General features: G+C 52.5%; 1 protein-coding gene across 1 annotated transcript in view; it reads right to left on the minus strand.

Annotated features, from left to right (window-relative positions):
• The window catches only part of CPD (carboxypeptidase D), a 28,729-nt gene extending 10,698 nt beyond the window's left edge, over positions 1–18,031 (minus strand). The window contains exons 1-10 of the mRNA XM_068415439.1: positions 17,346–18,031; positions 14,524–14,771; positions 6,557–6,699; positions 5,644–5,813; positions 4,670–5,037; positions 4,060–4,251; positions 2,980–3,147; positions 1,685–1,794; positions 1,142–1,244; positions 522–664 (exon numbers count right to left, since the gene is read on the minus strand). Of these exons, the coding sequence (XP_068271540.1) occupies positions 522–664; positions 1,142–1,244; positions 1,685–1,794; positions 2,980–3,147; positions 4,060–4,251; positions 4,670–5,037; positions 5,644–5,813; positions 6,557–6,699; positions 14,524–14,771; positions 17,346–18,031 (2,331 nt within the window). The remainder of the gene's footprint in view (positions 1–521; positions 665–1,141; positions 1,245–1,684; positions 1,795–2,979; positions 3,148–4,059; positions 4,252–4,669; positions 5,038–5,643; positions 5,814–6,556; positions 6,700–14,523; positions 14,772–17,345) is intronic.
• Positions 18,032–20,627: the final 2,596 nt, after the last annotated feature.

Raw genomic sequence — 20,627 nt, forward strand, 5'->3', positions numbered from 1 at the left:
GATACCCAGATCCCACCGGCTCCCAGCCCAGGAGGTTCAGCATTCCCAGAGGAGCAACATGTTCCAAAAGGGTTCAGATTAGGCTCGCCAGCAGCCGACGTGGACAAAGATCACCTGATGAGTACAATGAGCAATTGTTTGGCTCAGGTGCCACCACAGCACTCTGTGCTCCACACCTTTGTTTGCATGCCCCAGGTGCGCAGCACTACCACCAGCCCCGACTCAGATGGGAACGGCACACAAAGGCCACTCCAGCCTAGGGAAAACCAAGGCAGCGGTAAATACAAAGCCCACACCTGCATCACCTGGCTGCTGTTTCCATACAGATTGCTGGTACGTTGAGAAGGAGGGGAGAGAAGTCCCCAAGTCATGTTCTGATGGGGATGATTTCTGTGGAGCAGGTACCCAGTCTGGCCAGGAAGCAGCACTCACTTCAGCCCAGATGAGCCTGTTCCTTCTGGCACATGTAGCGCAAACCCCGGAGGCAGCTCACACAATTGCTTGGGGTCAAAGTGTCTCACCTGTTTCATGAACTGGAGGAGAGATCGGCGGTTCTGCTCCCAGTACTTGGGTAGCTCCTCGGCTTTGGGATATTTCACACAGCCCAACTCAATGGTCACTTCAAAGCAGTTCGTATTTAAGTAATTCCAGTCTTGCATCCCACCTACCACAGGAATGGAAAAAAAGTTTTGACAAGTTCTCCTGAAGGCAATCGTACCACAGCTCAAAAACAGAAAAAATATATATATAAATATCGGATAGTAGAGAAAGATGAACTACAAACTACAGCATGCATTTTATAGCTGCAGAGAAGGCTACGCAGGGCAAGATTCAAGCTTCAAAGGGATGCCAAAATAGCAGACAAATAACCATCCTTCTTGTAAATACCTTTCATGCTAATATACTGCTGTAAAATCTTAAGAAACCATTTTGCTAATAGCCAGAAAAACTACACTATAAATTCCTTCCCCCAGGAATAACTTTAGCTGGGTACATTATTTAAGAGGTTATAAAAGCAACCTGAGTCCCAGTAACCTGGGCTGACCAATGCAGAGCTTGTGACTGATCAGTCTAAATCCTTGAAGCTGCACATGCATTAACTTGGAGACAAACAGTGCAATAGATTTAAGGTCTGCTTTACCCGGAACGTTGTACCACTGAGCCCCGTTAGTGATGCCGTGTGGGAAGTACTCAGTGGGGTACATATCCTTACAAGGGCTTCCCTGATACATCTTTGTATTTTCCTAAAAAACAAGATGCAACATGTGAAGCCGAGTCTCTGAGCTCTACAGCCACCGGCACTTTTGTTCTAACATTAGTCACACACTTGGGGTTACCAAACACCGAGGTTCGTGCAGGCATGCATTTGTACAGCTGCAGCACCAACAGACTGCACCTGCACCCAACCCCAACCCACAGACATCCTTGCTCTTCTCCTGGCCCGTGTTTTCAGCATTTTCTACCACCCTTCAGTGCGTTGCCCCCACGCCTGCACAGAGCGCTCCTCCTGCAGTGCCTGCAGACAGAACTCATGGCATGAGAGCCTCCCCAGAACCCTCCTGCTGGGCCACAGCACCAGGCGCCCACAGAACCTGCGCCCTCCTCTACCAGCCGCTCAGGAGGTGCCCGGCAGCGTCAGGAGTTAACCCAGCAGGATGGGCCTGTTCTCCCATTAGAGTTTTACCTTGGAGTAGGAAAGTGCCAGCTGCTGAAACACAGCATCGTCTGGGGATTTACTGTATATGGCTATTCCTTGTTCATCGTCATCAAAGGGGTAATTAACCACCAGAGAACCTGCAGGGGAAACAAGCTTTGACTCGCACTTGCATGCTTTCCAAATGATCCCTCGCCTTAATAGGGGAAGTTTTCCTTTTTTTTCCGGGGAGTGCCAAGTCTTCTGTTTCTCAAGACTTGGCATTACACAAAGCATTAAGCCCAGTGGCTAGAAGAGACAACAAAAGCACAGGAAGAGATAAGACCACACTCAGTTGAGAAGGTGAATCCAAGCCACGACATATCAAAGGTGGGATGAGCACAACCTCTTCATAATCGCTTTCACAGAGGACAGAAAGCAAGGGGAGGCATTTCCCAGAACACGCGTAGTGCCTTTGGCCCAACTGCTGCAGTTTTTCAGCCTTCTGGAGTCTATTGCAAGCACACAAAGATTATAACATCTTTGGCTTGCTGAAGCTTTCCCTAAGCACGTTGTACTAATAGCACCGTGGAACTCCAGACATCACCGCTGCTGGAGACCTGCCAGCTCCCTCGTACCCGCACTCGGTACTTCTGCACTACAAAACACGCTAGCACAAAGCAACCACCTGCGAGTTACCACAGCTACAAGCCAGCAGACAAACTGTCTAGGGAATAAGCTGTAACACAGAGACTTAATTTAGATCACTCCAAAAAGATAATTAAGTTACAGCAAATTTCATAGTTCCGCCATGCAATTCAAGGCCAGGAACCCTCAGGATTACATCTCGTTCCCTTCATTTTATAAACACTACGAAGCCTCCAACAGCCACAGCACTGTGTCACATTCCCAGGCCCAGCTGCTGAGCAGCCGCTGACAAGAGCCCATTCCCATCGCCCTACAGGCAATGAGCTAGCTACTCCCCAATGCGTGTGCTCCCTTCAGAGAAGTCCTTGTGATCCTCCCAGCAGCCTCTTCAACTCCCTACAAATGTGCTTGGGGACACACTTTTCACCCTCTGTTTCCAGGTTCTGCTCCATCTTCCAGCAGCATGAACAAAAGGTTTCGTTTACTCTTTGTTTGCGTCGGTCCCTTGGAAATGGCCTTACCCCGTTGCAGGAACCCGTCTGCCTTCGCTCCTGTCATCTCACAGCAACGCCAAGGGCAGAGAGCTCTCTGCTCACAGAGCTCCCCAGCTCATGCCTACAACACCACAGAGACACCCCTGCGAACACCCATCCCTGGAACCTCAGCGCAGAGGAAGGAGCTTGGTCTGGCTGCCATACCTCCATGCAGGTTTGCTGAGAGCACAAATGGGTAAGTCTTTAACCAGGTCATGACAGCGAGAGTTTCTGGCTGTGGAGGGTCTGCCACGTGGAAGAACTGATCTGGGAAGTTCCGGTTCAGGTCGTAGTTGTTGCTGTTGTTTCTGCCAACGGTACCTCCTCTGTCTCCTGAAAATTAAACACATGTTCAAGCTTCTGCGCTATGCAAATTCCCACTTCAGTGCAGAGGCTTTGTCCTCTTAACTACAGCGCATACAACTATTAATTAATGGAAACCAGCAGAGAGCACAACAGTGCTGGCTTCCCACACCCCAGAGTGACGGGACCCCCACACTCTCCCTCAGCAACAGGCCCGCTCTGTGCACACAGGTGTCTGAGGGCCCTTCCAGTGGGTGTTTGCACAGGCGCTCAGTGTCAACCAGACCACAGCTAGAAGAAAGGCAGCAAACCATGAACAATCCCAGCAGCCGGATGTCACGACCGCAGAAACCTCAGAGCTCACCTTCTCAAACCAGCTGGACAAGTTCTTTGTTAAACCCAAGCAGAGCTCTGCTTCCAGAAAAACATTCTGGGCAGACTTTGCTCTGCCAGTCTGCAAAAGCCACGCAGTTTTAAGGACTACCCTGAAGGGTGTCTTTGCCAATTTCAACATCATGATAAAAGTCTATATTATCCTTGGACAAGTGCTCTGCACACAGCCTGGCTTCCACATCACATGTTACTAAAAACACGGACCAAAGCACAGCAAGTATGAGCTGTGTCAAAGGAATGTCCTTTTTTAAAATAAGCCTTGGGATAGCTACAAACCGTAAGGGGACCCAAACAGGGGCAGCATATAGCACTGCTGAAGCGTAAGAGCTCTCTCTCCCCAACAGCTTCAAGCATCAGTCAACCACCCACATCCTGCAGTGTGGGGTCCACCCACTCATCCCACAGCACCAAGTCCCTTCCCAGCCTCCCTGTGCAGACAGCACTTCTGCTCCAGCAAGGCTTCCGGATTTCTCAGAGAGGTACCATGAACCCAAAGGCTTGTTCTCAGCACTAGAAACCCCACAGATATATCAACACAGACAGCAATACCTTCCTGGGACTTCTCATAGCCATCAGGGTTCATGGATGGCATGATGTGGATCCGTGTGCTCTGGACCAGGTCAGTGACTTCAGGATCCGTGCCAAAGTTCTTGCAGAGGTACTCGATGAGGTTCAGGAGAAGCTCTCGCCCCACAACTTCATTCCCATGCATGTTACCAATGTATTTGAACTCTGGTTCACCTGCAGACACACGGCCACACCAAAGAGACAATTATAATCAGTACATTAAAACTTGGAAACATCTCACCACCCTGAGCATTGCTCTCTCAGGCCTTTGTGCAGGGCTGAAGGGCATTTACCCAAAATTTACCCTTCTGCTCCCACACCACCAAAAAAGGACATTGTTGCAGGGAAGCCCCTTCATCTTTCTGTCCCTAGAGCTCCATGACCAGTGTAGATGTCCCCAGCAATTCTCTTTAACACACTAATGCCACCCACTGCACCTGGTCTTTTTTAGAAAGGATACTGCAAGGAGCAGCACAGTCTCTCTTCAGACAGGTGCCAGCTCTACGCTCTTCTTTGCTCTGCCCAGAGTCTCCCAAAGCAAAGCATCTGTCCCTTGCATTCGTGCCTCGCCAAAGAGGATTTCCCACATTACCTGCTTCATGGATGCCAGGGTTGTCCGAGATCTCCATCACATAGAGCTCACGCAGCTCCACCGACTTGCCCACGGAGTAGAGTCGGGTTATGCTGGGGTACTCGCTGGCATACCGCCGCAGAAAGATCTCCATGTCTGAGAAGTGATGGTGGCGGAAGTCCACAGGTTGGACGGGTTGATGGAGAGAGGTTGGGCTTGGGGCCTCTGCCTGCACAGGGGTAGGGGTGACGGTAGAGACAGGAGCAGGCGTTGCTGTGAACTGCGTGACGTTAAGAGCTGGTGGCATTACAGTTGGCTGCAAGGAGAAATCCACTTCTGTTGCAGCTCCCTCCTTCACCTCGATGTTCTCTCTGGTCACTGGTGTGTAACTGAAAAAAACAACCGGCTTCAGCAAGGAGGCTCTGCCGAACAGAGGCCAAAGCCCCCTGCAGCCTCTCCACCGCTCCAGCCTACTCCTCCCAGCCCGAACACACTGGGACATTAACGACTATGTGAAAGATTCACCAGCAAACAAGCTGACGGGACTGATCCCACTGCCACCAGACCCAACTACGCTGCTGTCCTTGCTGTGTCACAGAGGCACGAGTTCCTGTTTACACGCTCACTGGGGAAGAAGCCGCAGGCATATCACAGAGCTAGCCCAGGGGCAAGCTCCACGTTCACACCCAGGCTTGAGACAACACAAACTCTTACTGGGGTGACCCTACTCCACTCTCCCTTTGCCCAAAAAGTAAGATGCAGGTTGATACAAGCAATCAAATCAAGGTGACAGAAATTCTGTGCATCCAACAGCACCCCGCTGCAGCAGGGCATGGGGTGAATAAACACAGCTGCAGCTCTAAGCTGAAGTCCTTTGCTGCTGCAGCTTCCAGCGAAGCCCCTTAAACACACAACAAGATGCTTTGGGGGAAGAAATCAGGTGAAGGAACATGAGCAGTTGGCAGTGTGGTTGTAAGCTGCCACAGAGACATTACCCCATTACAACTGCAGTCACGTTGTAGGTCCCAGGCACAAGCAGTCGGTGGTAATCGCCAAATTTGCCTGCTGTGATGTTATGAGCAATACCGGCAACAACAATGGTCGCGCTCTCCAGGCCAGCTCCAGTGACTGCATCCCTGACAAAGCCTTTCACACCAATGTGGACCTGAGGAAAACAATGCAAGAGCCTGGCTGAAGACAGGCAACGTCAGGGGAACTGTGCCCTTGCCCAGCAATACCCCCCTGCCCTTCCCGAAACGCGGCAGAGCAGGACAGCTGCCAGGCAAAGACACCCAAGGGCCCATGGGCTTGGCCAGACGGCAAGGACAGGAATTCCAGCCTGCACTGGGAAGGCAGCAAGATCTCAGAACTGATCCTCCCTAACAAATCCTCTATTTCATCGACATGGGCACACAACAATACGAACATAGCAGGGTTACAGGCCATACCGAGGGACAAAATGCAGCTGCCTCCCTTCCCAGCCTAAACTGTCACCTACTCAACTCATACATGGGCATCTGGAGAGACCTGGCAGAGGACCCTGCAAGTCAAGGTCTCAGCAGTGTTGGTGCTTTTGAACATCACTGGAGATTCATGGCACTGAGGTCATACAGGTATTCTGTATTACTTAGTGAGAACTGCACTGATTGGTCCCTCTGTTTAACACTGAACCCCATGAGGCCCCTCTGAGCGGAGCTCTGCTGTCGTGGAGGATGTGGGAACTGTGGCAGAACCACAGCGATACACAGCAGCTTTGTAGCCACCAACCTCTGCACAGCAACTCCAACAGTTGTGTTACCACATGCAGCAAGCAAAGCCACAAGAGCAGCTGAACATGGTGCTCTCAGCCCACCACAGACACGTGGGTTTCGCAGCTGCTGCCCCCATGCCCATCCCAGCCCACACTACCTTCTCAATGAAAGCAAGGAGAGACTCCCGGTTGTTCTCCCACTCCTGCTGAAGCTCGGAGGTCGGTGGGTATTTGCAGCAGGACAGCTCCAACGTGATCTCAAAGCAGTTGGCCCACACATAGTTGTAATCCTGCATCCCACCTGAGAAAGTGAGGCAGACACATGTCCTAAGAGCAATGTACAGACATCTCACCAAGGGATGCAGAGTTTTCCCTGTCCTTCAGCTCCCCAACGGCATCTCACCACGATGCCACTCTAGCTCCGGAGTGAACAACCTAAGGAGAAAAGTCAGATCAGATCATCAGGAGACTCCGTGCTGGGGAAGACTGAGCTCTGTTTTTCCCAGTAACTGGCACACTGGGCCATTCAAATCACCCGCAGACACTTCAGAGATGACAGTCCCTTCGGTCTTACTGCTCTGCCAGCTGAACCCAGCAGCACAGCACTTGGAAATTCACAGGGGTTCATTTCGCTGTGAAGACATTTTCCAGACACTACAAATCCTGGATGCCAGCGCAGGGACACCGGAGTTTGAGCATCAGGGCTGCTGAGTCCTTCACTATGCGCTCCAAGCCACCTTTAGATTTGTGAGGTTTTCCTGCAAGAGAAGTTACTCCACCCAAAATGAGCTTCGGGCAGTGATACAAAAGAACACACCGGACTATCAGCCTGGGAGGTGGCAGCTCAAATCTGCACGGTGAAATCAGATTCAAGGACCACACAGCTGCTCTCCCAAAAAAGTCACAGCAAGCTCTACACAAGAGCAATGCTTCCCCTTCTCTACTTCCTCAGCTGCTCTTTTCCTCCAGCTCCTCATCTGAAGGTCTCCATTTACTTGATATTTAGAGCAGCCCTAGCAGAAAGTCTGGCAAGGTCTGACACAGTGACAGCACGCAGTGAACTGCAGCAAGTCACCTTCAGGAAACTCTCCTCTTGATCTGGGAGGGCAGTGATGCCTCCCTCACCGCTGAGGACTCCTGTGACCCCACAACAGCCAGGTCCTGCAAGAGGGGGACAGTATGCAGACTGGGAAACCTGCTCTTTTCCCTGAGCTCTGCAGCCAAGTCACCAGCCTTCCCACATTTCCTCTCTAAGGCAGCAGTCTCATTTAATTTAAGGACGTTGCAGCACCTGGGGACATCTTGCTAGCTTAGGGTTAAACCAGCCAAACCTCCATGAGCACTGGAAAGCAGGAGCACACAGAACTGTTTCCCAGTGTTAAGCTCATCTTGCTATTCTTGCCCTTCAAGTAAACCACAGGCACTGCTACGAATCAAGAAGGTCACCTTGTTCCAGCAAGTGTCCTGACCCCATTTGCTGAAGTTTACGTTCAACCCTCAGCAAGCAAACCTGTTTCTCAAACAGGAATGAATCACGTACCAGCAGGACTTGAGGTCTGCAGGTATCAACACTCACAGTCTGGAGCTCAGACTTCAGCGCACTGCTGAAGACTGCAAATATTCAGCCCTCTAAACGTTCATGGGAGCTTTCAATAGTAAAAAGGACATTCCAAAAACACCACAAGTCTGTGAAACAGGTTTCAGAGTCACCCCGGCAAATTCCACCACGTGACTGCAGCCAGATGTCATGGCCACATGAGAGAATCATCCCCATCCCCACCACCATCAAACCAGGCAGTTGTGTCGGTATGGCAAACACAGCACGCTAAGTTTTATGCATACTGATGATATCTTCTGGGTTACACACCTTATTCAGTTACAATCTGGACAGACTGGCGCACCACGGCCTTGGCCACCACTTCCTAGACGGCTCCACCCCAACCTGCACAGCAGCACCTGTGACCACTCAGCCCAGAGACCTCTGAGCACCGACTGAACAACTCCCACCAGCATCAGCTGGACACAGGGGCACATGCAATGGGCCTCTTTTGGATGAGTTGAGGAAGTCAAACTGGCTCTCAGCAGCCCATCTGTCGTGGAACAGCCACACATTTGCCCCGCAGGAGGCGGATGCAAGCTTCAGGAGGAAGGAAAGCAGAAAATAGCCTGAGGCACGTGTCATGGCACCAGCCTGCAGGACCCCAGCAGGCAAGTCTGTAAGAAATGCATCCTTTGTACTCCCATCCTTTGCTTTGCCCACAAAGTGCTACATTAGTGCTATGCTAACAAACCTCACCTGCTTTGTCTGAGCAGTTTCCTCATCATTCACAAGCTCCTTCACACGTGAGGGACCCTCCAGGGTGCTGGCCAATTAGCCGGCCAGAAGGGATCGATACCACCATGCAAATGCGCTACCTGGAATTTGCAGAGGCTGTGTTAATGCACCGCCAGGAAAAGCCATCAGCAGCACTGTACCAAGCAGAGGAGCCTTATAACAAATGTGGTGGCTGTGAGGATTCACTGTCCCACAAGGTCAGGGATTGCTGCTCTGAATTCAATAGCCCCACCGCACTCAGGTAACGCAGAGATGGACCGACAGCGTAAAGTAGGATTTAGAACAGACCCCTGGGAGGATGTGTGGGATGGTACCAGACAAAAGACGTCCCAGTTCCTCTCAATTCTTCTGGGAGCCTGCTGCTAAGGGAACACGAAGCTTTTATTGTAACAAACCAAATGTCACTCGCTGCCAGAGAGCATTGCAGCTTGTGCACGGGCTGAGATCAAAACAGCAAAGAGACTTTTCTGTTCAGCACAAGGGGCCAAAAAGTGTTTGAGGACTTTAAAACTCTCAAACTCAGTTCAAGAGGTCAGAGGAACAAGGCCTGCGAACCTGATACATACTCAGTTCTACCCAGCTCCTGTTACCAGGCTCAGAAAAGTAACCCACAGCGAGATGCTCTCTCGCCAGTAAACACCACACACAGTGAAACAATTTGCCAGCCTATAACCATCTGTTCATAGCAGGACACTAATGCATTTGAAAACATCCATACGTAAACCAGAGCCATTATGAAGCGTATTTAGTGCTTCATCTGCCATTCAAGCAAATTTAGGACAGATGCTCACCCATAATAGACCAGCAATGGACTAAATTAGAGCTCGCTACATCAATTTTGGTAAAACTGTCACTTTGAGAAAGTAGTCCATTGCGTGCTTGAAAATTTGGATTGTATCCGCTGCACATATTTGGCCTTCACACGGCCCCGTTGCAGAGCAGGACAGTTATTTTTACAGCATATGGAATTATGTATTTTTCCATATACCATCTGTACAGCCTCTCCTGGCTATGCAGGTGTAAAGAGAGACCCGTACACAGCCTACCACTAGCAAAGCACTACACTCGAGGAGCAGGGTGGAAAAAGCACACCCGAGGCAGCAGACTGTCAGACTACAGTGTTTGTACTCTTAACTTTCTGTTTGGGTAATAGCTGGCATAACTTGCTGGATTTATTCCACCATTTTTTAATCACAGGGTGTCTTTTAGCCCACACTGCATACAGCTTCAGCCTCCCAGTGAAGCATTATACCTATTTTACTGGTGAGGAGAGCAAAGAAAAGTGAGCAGCCTGCAGTCACAGCAAGTCAGGCCCTGGCTGGCAGCAGGTCACAAAAATGCTCAGAACAAACCTCTCTCCTGCTCTGTCCCACTGCTTTAGCATCAGGATGGCACTTCAGGCAAGGACCCCAGACAACAGGCAGCACAAGCGCTGCAGAGTTCCCACTGACAAGCGTGCCTCTGCTCCCTGCCAAGCTCCGCTCCAGGCAGGCAAGCAGGAGAATGCAGCTCTCTACAGTCAGGCCTGGGAATCCAGATACCATAAATACACCACGTGCCAGGAGAAGCCTTCCAGGCCAGCCAGGAAGGACTCTATTTTCAAACTGCACTATGCAGAAACCTCTCTAATTCCTGCTCTCGCTGGAGCAGGCATCAGGAGATAAGAGACCTGCAGCTAAGTTAAAGCAGAGAAATAGTCGTGTCTGCTCTGCAGAGAGAGCAGATGGCACAAAGCAAGCCAGAGACGTGATTAAACACGTGGCACAAGTTGCTTACTCTGTGGACAGAACCGATTGTCTCAGCGTGAGACCAGGGCGAGCACCAGCAGCAGCACCAAACAGGCAGAGGAATGTTTTGGTCCATTAGTCTGCAATCATTAAAACTCCGAGGAGGTGAGGTTTGAGCCTCCTACTCCAGCAGCTGCCCCACAGCCCTGCAGCCTTCCCAGGGCTCTCGCCAAGAGGAGGACAGAGTCCTCCCAAGAGCTGCACCACCACAGCACTGCCCAGCAGTTCCTGTTAGATGTGAAAAGAGGCATCAGACCCTCGAACCACCAAGCCAATACTTTTCTCAAGGAGAAAGAAAAATTTGCAATAAGAATTTTATGAAAACACAGACACCTAAGGGCAGCTAACTGTGCATATCGCAGAAAGACATGGCTGAAGTCTTCTACCAGAGCTCACACTGTGCGACTGCCTTCTGCCATGCCCAGGAAACAGAGGCCACCACAGTGATGCCATGAGCACCCACTGTTCTCAGCACTCATTTTAATTGCTCCGAGTTTGATGCCACTACAAGCTGTTCGGAAGCTCAGTGGGGCTAGTAACCACAGTCAAAACAACCTAGTAAGCACACACGTAACCTAAATCCACTTTCAACCTCAGAAGCGTCTTCCGGTATGCACCAGAAACACCTCAAACACTGGGACACCAGAGAGCCAAACTAGCAAGGCAAACAACTTTTAGGAAGGGACTGCAAATAACAAGACCTTCCAAGGCTGCCCACAAAATACCCTATTGATCATTATGTTGAATTAAACTTCTGAATTTGGCTCTTTACAAAATAAAGGCAAGCACGTCCTTCCCACAGGTAAGACTTAAGTGGTTTCTTAACCGATTTCCAAACATCACCTGGACCATACACCAGCCCAGACTCGCATGTATTTTCTTGATCTGAACCAGCCACTAGGTAGTTAAAACCCCCAGAGGTTAAAAAGGAAGGAAGGGTAAGAGCATGTACAACTGAGATAGCCTCTAAAAAGCGTCCCCAGTCACAGACGTGCTTATCTATAGCAGCTGGAATGCAGAAGCCAAATTCAGTCTGGCGCAGAGCCACCTTCCTTTGTGCACACTTGACCTTAACGATTACTCCAATGGTTTGTACTTGCCACCAGGTTTGATACACGTAAGAGGTTGTTTGCAAACTCAAATTAAAGTTAATGCGGTCTGGCACCAGCATAAACCTGAACTGGTAACTCCGGGACAATGAATGCCGTAGCAGTTGGCTTTCCAGCATGTTTGATTTCACATGATAAAACATGGCAGGAAAATTTCCACCTGTTGAGACTTCATGTTCTCATTTCTTTGTTTTTCCTGGCTTTATTTCCCTTGGAGCCTGCAGCCTCTCCTCGCACAACCTGATCTGCAGGCCACAAGTGTGTGCCCCGCACCGTTCGCAGAACCCCATACTCTGGTTATCCCTAGAGCTCAGCCCAGGGAGCTCCCACAGGGTGCTGGGATTTCCCCAGCCTCGTGTTACCGCACATTTAAATTCTGCAATCGCTGGGAAAGGCCTCCTGGTCCGAGCACGAGCCTCAGCAGTCCTTGGCGCAGAGCTGAGCGAGTCAGATGACTCAATACAGCCACCGTGGTGGTTTTGCTGCTTCTGTCACACATGGCGTACAGTTGACTCCCCTTTGCCTGCTCTTCATCCACTACTAAAAATAAATTTTAACACCTAAAGCCCCGAAGGGACACAGTAACTTCACACAACACCAAAACACACGTGCACTGGCCTCTGCGGTATCTGTTAGTTCACCCGTGCTCTTCCCTGGATCTCAGCTCCCAGGGGCTACACTTATGTGAACTCCTCAGCCTGGAGGTGCTCCAGGGGCTGCCATCACCCTCCACGTGTGCGTCTCTAACTGCAATAAGATGTGAATTAGCACTTCGGGGAGAAACCGCACAGGTCTGCCAACCTCAGCAATGCTCCACCGAGGGCCAGTGTCAGTGCACACTCCCCACGATCTCTGCCCATGAATCGCCTCCAGCCGTCTGCGCTGAGCCCAAGATCGTGGCTTGTCAGAGTGAAAGGGTTTATTTCTGCAGAGGCCGGGAGCTGGAGGCTATTGGACATAATATAAACCACAGTGATGGCAGCACGGAGCAAACGGGTCTTCAGTTCACACTTTGACATTTCCTGTGAAAGGAAAGTAGGTGAAACCTCTGCTCCGCTCGCTGACAAGGCAAAGGCAGCCTGAAAGGCTCACGCACCGGTGCCACAGCCACCAGCCAGGCATCCCAGCAGGAGGCTGAAGAAGTTAACACTGCAGCGAAAAATGCTGCTCACAGGGGGCAGGGGAACACAGGCCCAAAGTTTGGGAACCACCCTCCCTTCAGAGCACACCCAGCCCACGTCGTTACAAGGGCAGAAGCCTTAGAGCCGCAGCTACCGAACCACCCGACTGAGATGTTTGCCGATAGTGCCTGCCACCAGAACAAGGCAGCACAGACCATCCAGGATATCCTGTTCCCTTGTAAGCAAATTCACCAGGTTACACAAACCTTCCTCCTCCTGGACTTTTCACAGCAGCAGTGAACCTTGAGCCAGCAAACACCAGGGCTGGCGTGCTCAACAGGGTGGAGGGAAGGAGACAGCTGCGAGAGAAAGAGATAAAATCGCATCTTATTTGAACACGGCATCTTATTTGACCAGTGAAATCCTGGGGAATGATTCAGCCACCGCTGAAATCAAGACTTTCTCTTCCAGCACAGAGGTGATGTGTTCAGACCCAATACTGGATCCCTCTCCCTCCTTCCCAAGCAAGGTGGATGCAGGGTTAAGAGAGGACTCAGCTTGGAAGCCCATGTTTTGGAAAGACACTGTCTTATTAGAATTTGTTAAGCTGTCAGCTCTGAAGGATAAACACCACCTGATTTCACTGCTTGCTCAGCACTCCTGCCATCAACCCTCAGCCCTAGCACGAGGGAAAGCAGAGCAGTTCGGGCACAGCAAAGCAATGCAGCTTCTTCGGATCATTTATGCAAGGTTTTTGTTGCATCCTCGCCACAGAAGTTTCCGCACTGCCTGGTGAGGCCGTGGTTGTACAACATCCGCTGAGGGGGCACGGCAATGGTGTAGCTTCTAATGACATGGCCAAGATTTCTCTTCCCACCAGCCCACAGAGCCTTTTCCATAAGAGCATCTCATCACATAAACTGTCGTTTAAATCCCATTTTCAGCAGAACCGACGCACACAGAGCAGCCCACTGCGTGTCTGAGCCAGCCCAGCCACCTCCACACAAGCAGAGTGCTGGCACCAGGAGGTAATTATATCCAGATCACCTCCAAAGCAGCTGCCTAATGGAGGGAACAGGAGCTCTCCTATAAGCCCCAGCAGACCAAAATTTGGATCCCTTCTAGATCCCACCACAGTGGTGGATGAGAGCAGGCCATGCTGGTTGTGACCCTCTGCACAGGTCTAACAGCAGAGCAGTTCATGGAAAACCTCCCTGCCTCACCTCCAGCGAGAGCAGCCAGGTTAGCTCAGACCACGCTTTTAAATCATTTTACATAGTTTTACAGCAGGCTGTTTTATAACCTTTTACAAAATTACAAGTCTGGAGGTTAAAAAAAACCTGACAGAATATTAGCAGTGGTTTAATACCTTTAACAATAGTTTTCTCTTTCCTGTACCAAAATGTAGTGACCGTCTGGAGACCTAACAACAGCTCAGGCAAACGAAGCCTCCACATGCAGGATAACTCTCCAGCACCTAACAGGGTCAGGAAGAACCCTCCAGCTTGCTGTGATCTCTTCCTTACAAACATCTGCCAAGCTGTGATTCATCATGCACTTACTGGTGTGCCCGTGACGCCGCTTCCCTTCATTTCAAGCTGCTAGAACACATTCAAAGTTAAAAATACCACTTCACCCACCGTCCTTTCCTCTGTGCTAATCACCACTAGTTTGGATGTCACTTCTCAGTGGGAGCACGAAACTATTTCTGTAAGACAGTCTGTTAGGTGATCCAAACTCTCAGAGTCAGAGCGATTCACCAGCAGAGCTTACCTTCTACATCATACCACTGGGCACCGTTTGTGATACCATCTTGGAAGGTCTCTCCCTCCTCACCGGGGCAATTGGGTTTGCCAGTTCTCATGATGGGGTGATGCGACGCGTAAGCTTTTGCCAAATATTTGAACACTTCATCATCAGCCGATTTACTGTAGACTCCTGTGGGCTTATGTGTGGGAGAGTCATCATAGGGATAGCTTGCAACCACCGAGCCACCATGAAGATTGCCAGAGAGCACAAACCTGGGGTTGGGAAGGAGAAGAAAAAGAAGAAAGAGTCACACTGGAACAATTTCAATAGGAAGGTGGCTACAGCCACCCAACCAGTTATTCTGCTGCCTTCCCACCCAAACAGTGTTCTCAGGAGCCTCCAAACTCTACTAGGGATCAATGAGGCAAAACATGTCCACTGGACGAGCTGCCCAGCAATAATGCTACTTTGGAAGAGGAAGCGATCAGACCCTGCTCCATCAGCCCTGTGCAGGGAGAACGCCTGCGGAGCTGCAGCTACACCAAGGTTACGTTAGCAGATACACACTCGTCCGACGCAGAGTTGGCTGCTGTTGGACAAAAAGATACTCTGTCGTGGGAGACGCATCCCCTCGCATTAACGGGGGCCTCCAACACAGCGAGCAGGACTGTCAGAGGGTCTGAACAGCGTCCAAGTGGGAGCAGGGCGGGGAAGTCAGCAGATTTTTGCAATAAACCAACTCTCAGGACTGGTTTATTCACTTCCCAAACTGACATCTGGCATTACAGGAGATGACACAAGTTTCTTGCTTCAGCCTAAGACAGAGCCCTCAAACTTGGGGACAGGCAAGCAGTGCCCTGCACATAAAGCGATGTACACTGCTCTGCGTCAAGCTGTGAGCAACGCTTGGTACGTACGACAAAACTGACTTGCACAAATAACATCTGGATGTGTGACAGAGCTGTTAAAATCCCAAGTCAGAAAACACAGCCCAGCATGCCCTGTATCACACTTCAATTTGATCACAGGCTGCATAAGCATTCCAATGAATCCCAAAGGTAATTGTCTCTGCTCTTCCTCTTTCCACCAAATACAGCACTGAGGGGAAAAAGAACTCTCCTTCTCATTCGGTCAACTGGGATTCAGTTTCTGCGCAGTACGTGACCAATACCTTTGCCTTGCTTAAAATAGCGCACACGAATTGCATTACACCCACTATCTCTTTTTTTAATCAAACAGTTCTGTTTACCCACTCATTTTTGTATCAGTGGTTACGTTAGTCTAACCATTGTACCAGCATTAACTGGTGCTGCCGGGCAAAGGGATGCACAAAGCACCACGTTCTTCCTGTTTCACCCTGGCTTACCTGCAAATCACACATCAAACACTTGCAAAAAAATAAAAGAAAAAAAACCAAGGTACTTTCAAAATGATATTAAGAGTGTGCATGAGTTTCCCCAGTAACTAATTTTGAGTTGAACCAAGTCTGGAGGGATTTTAGTGCAAACTGCTGCATCAGAGCTGTCCTAAAGGATCCTTAGGACAAGGAATTACTGGTGCAGCTCATGAAATTCCTCTAAAGCAATAATCCCTACGCACACCGTCAACCACCAAGTTTTAACAAAGATAGTTTGTCCAAGCAAATTTTGTTCCCTAAAACATTATATAATGCTGAATGTTGTGTGTATTGGCTGGATCCAACCAACAGCCCTACAGCGCACCACAGCCATAAGCCATCCCCTCTCCGTTCCTCTCTCTACCCCCGTCTTGGGAAAAGGGTCACAGTTCATTTCAGTGCACTGCTCGTCTCCGATCACTTTGTATTCTGGCTTTCTCTGCACAACTTCACACGGTTGGTTGCGCTGACCTTAGGGGTTTGGACCTTCCACTAGTTCTCTAAAGAAGAGCACACAACAAATGAAGAGCCAGTGCCCAGCCTGGCCGCTGCGCTTTCCTGGGCTGCCCTGGGCCCCAAACTGGAGCTGGGCTTCACAGGCGCCATCTCCCCTCCCGGGCTGCCCCACGCCGGGCACAGCAGCTTCCCACCCTTCACCCCCTGGGAAGGCGAGAGCCCAGCGGGTCAGTGTGGGCACTTAAGGCTCAGTCTGGCATGCTTCGACAGGAGGAGATGGGGAAAAGTGCCGCAGGAGAGGGCCTGTGTTTGGAAACGCTGCTGCACAGAGCGTTATTGCTAAATCCAGGGAATTTGCCATGAAACACGAACACGGGGGAAGCCCTGCTCAACCCAGCTCTTGGGTAACGTGTTTGTACACACACCAGTTACACACTTAACCCCGAATATTTCACGCATCCCACAGCTCGTGGTGAAAGTGTTATTGGTCCCAAGCAAGACCCACAGACAGGCTCAAGACGAAGCGGACGAGAAGTTTCCAGCTGTGGGCTCCTGGAGAAGGGAGACACGCAGATGGCCTGGGTGTGTGCAGGGCAAGCGCTGTGTCCCGTGGGGCTAGCGGGGCTCCTTGGCAGGTGCACAGCAAACTGTGGCCACCGAACCGCTGTCCTGCACGCACCGGCCAGCACCAGGGTTAGCCCAGTCCCCGGGTGCGGGATTGTCCCTGGCTGTGGAACAGGGCCAGCCCAGCGCCGGGGGCAGGCTGGCCACAAACAGGTGGGAAACGGCCCTTTTTCCCCCCCAAGCCCTACTAGGGAGCACTGGGAAAGGCTGAAAGCGAGCTGAAGGCCCCAGGGAGCGGAGCCGAGGGTCTCCCTTTCCCCGAAGCGGGGTGCCGGGAGCGCGGGGCTGGCCGTGCCGGGCAGAGGGGAACCGGGGAGGGGGGGACCGGGCCGGGGGGAACCGGAGGGGTCCCGGGCAGGGCCGCACTCACTTGTTGCGGCGCATCCAGTCGATGAGGGCCCGCACCTCGGGCACGGGCTCCAGGTCGGGCTCGGCGGCCCCGAACTGGTCGGGGAAGCTGCGGTTGAGGTCGCGGCCGCGGCTGTTCTCCCGGCCGCCCTCCGCGCCGCCGACGCCGCCGACGCCGCCGCAATCGCCCTCGCGGGCGCGCTCGAAGCCGTCGGGGTTGAGGCTGGGCAGCAGGTAGAGGTCGGTGGTGTTGAGCAGGCGGCCGATGCGCTCCTCGCCGCCGGCCCAGCCCCGCACCAGCTCCTGGGCCAGGCGGAGCAGCAGCGGCCGCGCCAGCGGCTCGTCCCCGTGCATGTTCCCCACCAGCTTCACCTGCGGCCGGCCGGGCAGGGCCGAGCCGCCGGGCTCCTCGCCGGCCCGCTCCGGCCCCAGCCCCGCCGTCAGGCGCAGCACCCACAGCGGCCGCCCCTCCACCGAGTCGCCGATGCTGAAGAGCCGCGCCAGGCCCGGGGGGGCCGCGGCCGCCAGCGCCCGCAGCGCCTCGCCCAGCTCGGCCGAGTGCAGGTACCGCAGCGCCTCGCCGGGCGCCGCCGCCGCTTCTGCCTTCTTGATGTGGGCGGCGCGGGCCGGGCCCAGCAGCAGCAGCGCGCAGAGCAGCGGGAGCGACAGCCCCCGCCGCCGGCCGAGCCCCCGCGCCGCGCCCGCCATGGCCCCGCCGCACGCCCGGCCTCGCCGCTCCGCCGAGCCGCCGGGCAGCGGGAGAAGGCGGCGGCGCTCACCCCGCCCATGGGCAGGAGCCCCTTCCGCCGCCCGCCAGTGAGCGGCGGCCGGCGGGGAGGAGCCGCCAGGGCGAGGCGGCGAGGGACCAACGAGCGGCGGCCGGGAGCGCCGCGTCACGGCGGGGTGGGGCGGCGGGGAGCACCGCGGCGCCCCCTGCGGGCCGCGCAGCTGCACTGGTCCGCGCTGCCCCCGGCCCCCCCCGGCCCCGGCCCCGGCCCCGGCCCCGGCCCCGGCCCCGGCCCCGGGGGAACGCGCACGGCGGGGGCTGAGCGGGGAGCGTGAGGAGGCGGCGAGCACCGACCTGCGCTCCCCGGCGAGGGGATTTTCCAGGGGAAGGTGTCCCTGCCCATGGCACGGGGGTGGCACTGGATGGTCTGTAAGGTCCCTTCCAACCCAAACCGTGCTGTGATTCTGTGATTTTTCTTCCTCCCTCGGGAGAAAGCGGCCTTCGGGTTTCCACGCTCAGTATGTCCCCTCCGAAAGCCCCCGCAGGAGCAGGGCAGGGGCTCGCGGAGCCTGTCCATGGCACTCGCCGGTGCAGCAGATATGAATAATAACCGCAGACCGAGTTACTGCATATGGGGGGGACAAATACCAGCACGGTGATGCTCCCCGTACCTCGGAGGGGTGTCACGACATGCTGTTGCAGCAGAATCCCCTCCAAAAGATAAAGCCTGAACGCAAAACACAAACGTGGCTGGGGGTGGAAGGAGTGGGATGGCCTCTTGCCTTGGCATGGCGACAAGCTGCAGTTCACAGGGGCCAAAGTGCTGCTCCCGGTGCCCGTCTTCCTGGAGGGAAGCACATGTGGCCGGCCCTGACTGCGCTACCGCCTCAGACCGGCCTCCGGGGGATTAAAGACATTTTAACACTGTTTGATGTTTTGTATTGCACGTTGCTCTATGGCGAGCTACTGCAGAACTGTGTCCCTGAGAAGATACATAAACGGTGCTTTGGGGTTTCCTCCCTTCAGATCTTTGCTCGTGCCTTTTTTGAAGCAGGCGAGATGATAAGGAGTAACAAGCAGAACAGCTTACTCTGCAAAAAGTGCGTTGCAGTCCATAGCACATTGAAAGTGGCCATCTCCGACAGCAGGTCTTGTTGATTCCTGTTTAACTCATCAGTAGTATCTCATGCACACATCTGCTTCCCAGCTCTGGCATTTCCTGTTGGAGACCAGCACATACAACTGACCTTCAGGGGAACCGTCAGTGGTCACGGCTCTTTCATCCCGCTCCATTCTGCCGTCCTTTGCATGAGAGATCAGCTGATGCAAACTTTTGTGTAAGCCAAGCATGGTACAGCATTGAAAGGGCCCCAAGGAAAAAGAGAGTAAATTGGCTTCTCTTTCGTGGGGCTTATCTGTGCTGTGCAGTCATTAAGAGAGGAACAAGCAGGGAACAGGGATTATCCATCAAAAAGATGTCCCAGCTCTAATTAAACTAGTAAAGGCAAAAGACCTTGGTCATCAGGATGTTCTTACACCAAAAGGGAGAAGGAACATCAAGAGGGAATTTGGCTGTCTCAAAAGGGATCACCCTTACGTAGGTTTAAGTCCTCAGTCTACAAATAAATTGCTCTGGATTTACACGGAGTAACTGAGCTCATTTCCCTTTTTAGCTGATAAAAGCCCAGTTGTTTGGAATTTCAACAAACCAATTGTAAAAGCAGCATGTGGCAGAAGACAGATGAGTCATCCACTCATTTTCTCAGCAGACAGTAACAACAAAACCTTCACATTTCCTTGGGCCAACCTAGGAGAGCTCTGCCTTCCAGATCCCTGGGCGAGCAAGTCCATAGACGAGGGACCAACCTGCAAGAAGCCGCCTCCTCCTCTTCCTCAGCTCTGCCCTGTGCTCATGCTTGCTGAGACGAGCCCTGGCACCGGAGAAGGTGGTTACTCAGGGGCTGTGGCTTTTGCCTTACAACACTCTGCAGTGTTTCCAGCCACGGAGGAGGAGTGTGGTTTCCTCCTGAAGACTGGCAGCAAATGCTTCCCCATGAACTGGAAAGATGGAGCAGCTCAGCCTTTGCAGATTCCTCGCAGAGGGAATGAGGGACGACGCCACAGCAGGGAAGTTAAAACTGCTAATATTGTTTGGCAGCACTTCACAAGATCAAATCAGCACTTGGTTTTCCAGCAGAGCGCTTCCAAGAAATTCCACTGGTGATGAAAGTTCCTAGGTAGACAAAAATATCTGAGGTCCAGGCTGTAGAGCAGCCACAGCAGAATATAGTCTTGAAAGAGAAGCAGATCTGGGAATACTACTAGGGAATGTCCCGTACTGGCCACCAGAGAGCACCTAAATCAGGCAAGAAACAGGCACCCAACTTAGCGTCATCCTCCGTCATTTCTGTTTCCCAGAGGAAACAAAAACCCCTGGAAGCCCAACCCATCAGTGACAGAGGCACGTTTTCTGTCCAGAAAAAGAACAAAGTCATGGGAACCTGGCAGATAATCTCTGCTATGATAGTCCTACCCCATGGACGAGGCAGGAGACTGCCCTGCAAATTGGTTCGACCA

Source organism: Nyctibius grandis, chromosome 18 (genome assembly GCF_013368605.1).
Source record: "Nyctibius grandis isolate bNycGra1 chromosome 18, bNycGra1.pri, whole genome shotgun sequence".
NCBI classification, from domain to species: Eukaryota; Metazoa; Chordata; class Aves; order Nyctibiiformes; family Nyctibiidae; genus Nyctibius; species Nyctibius grandis.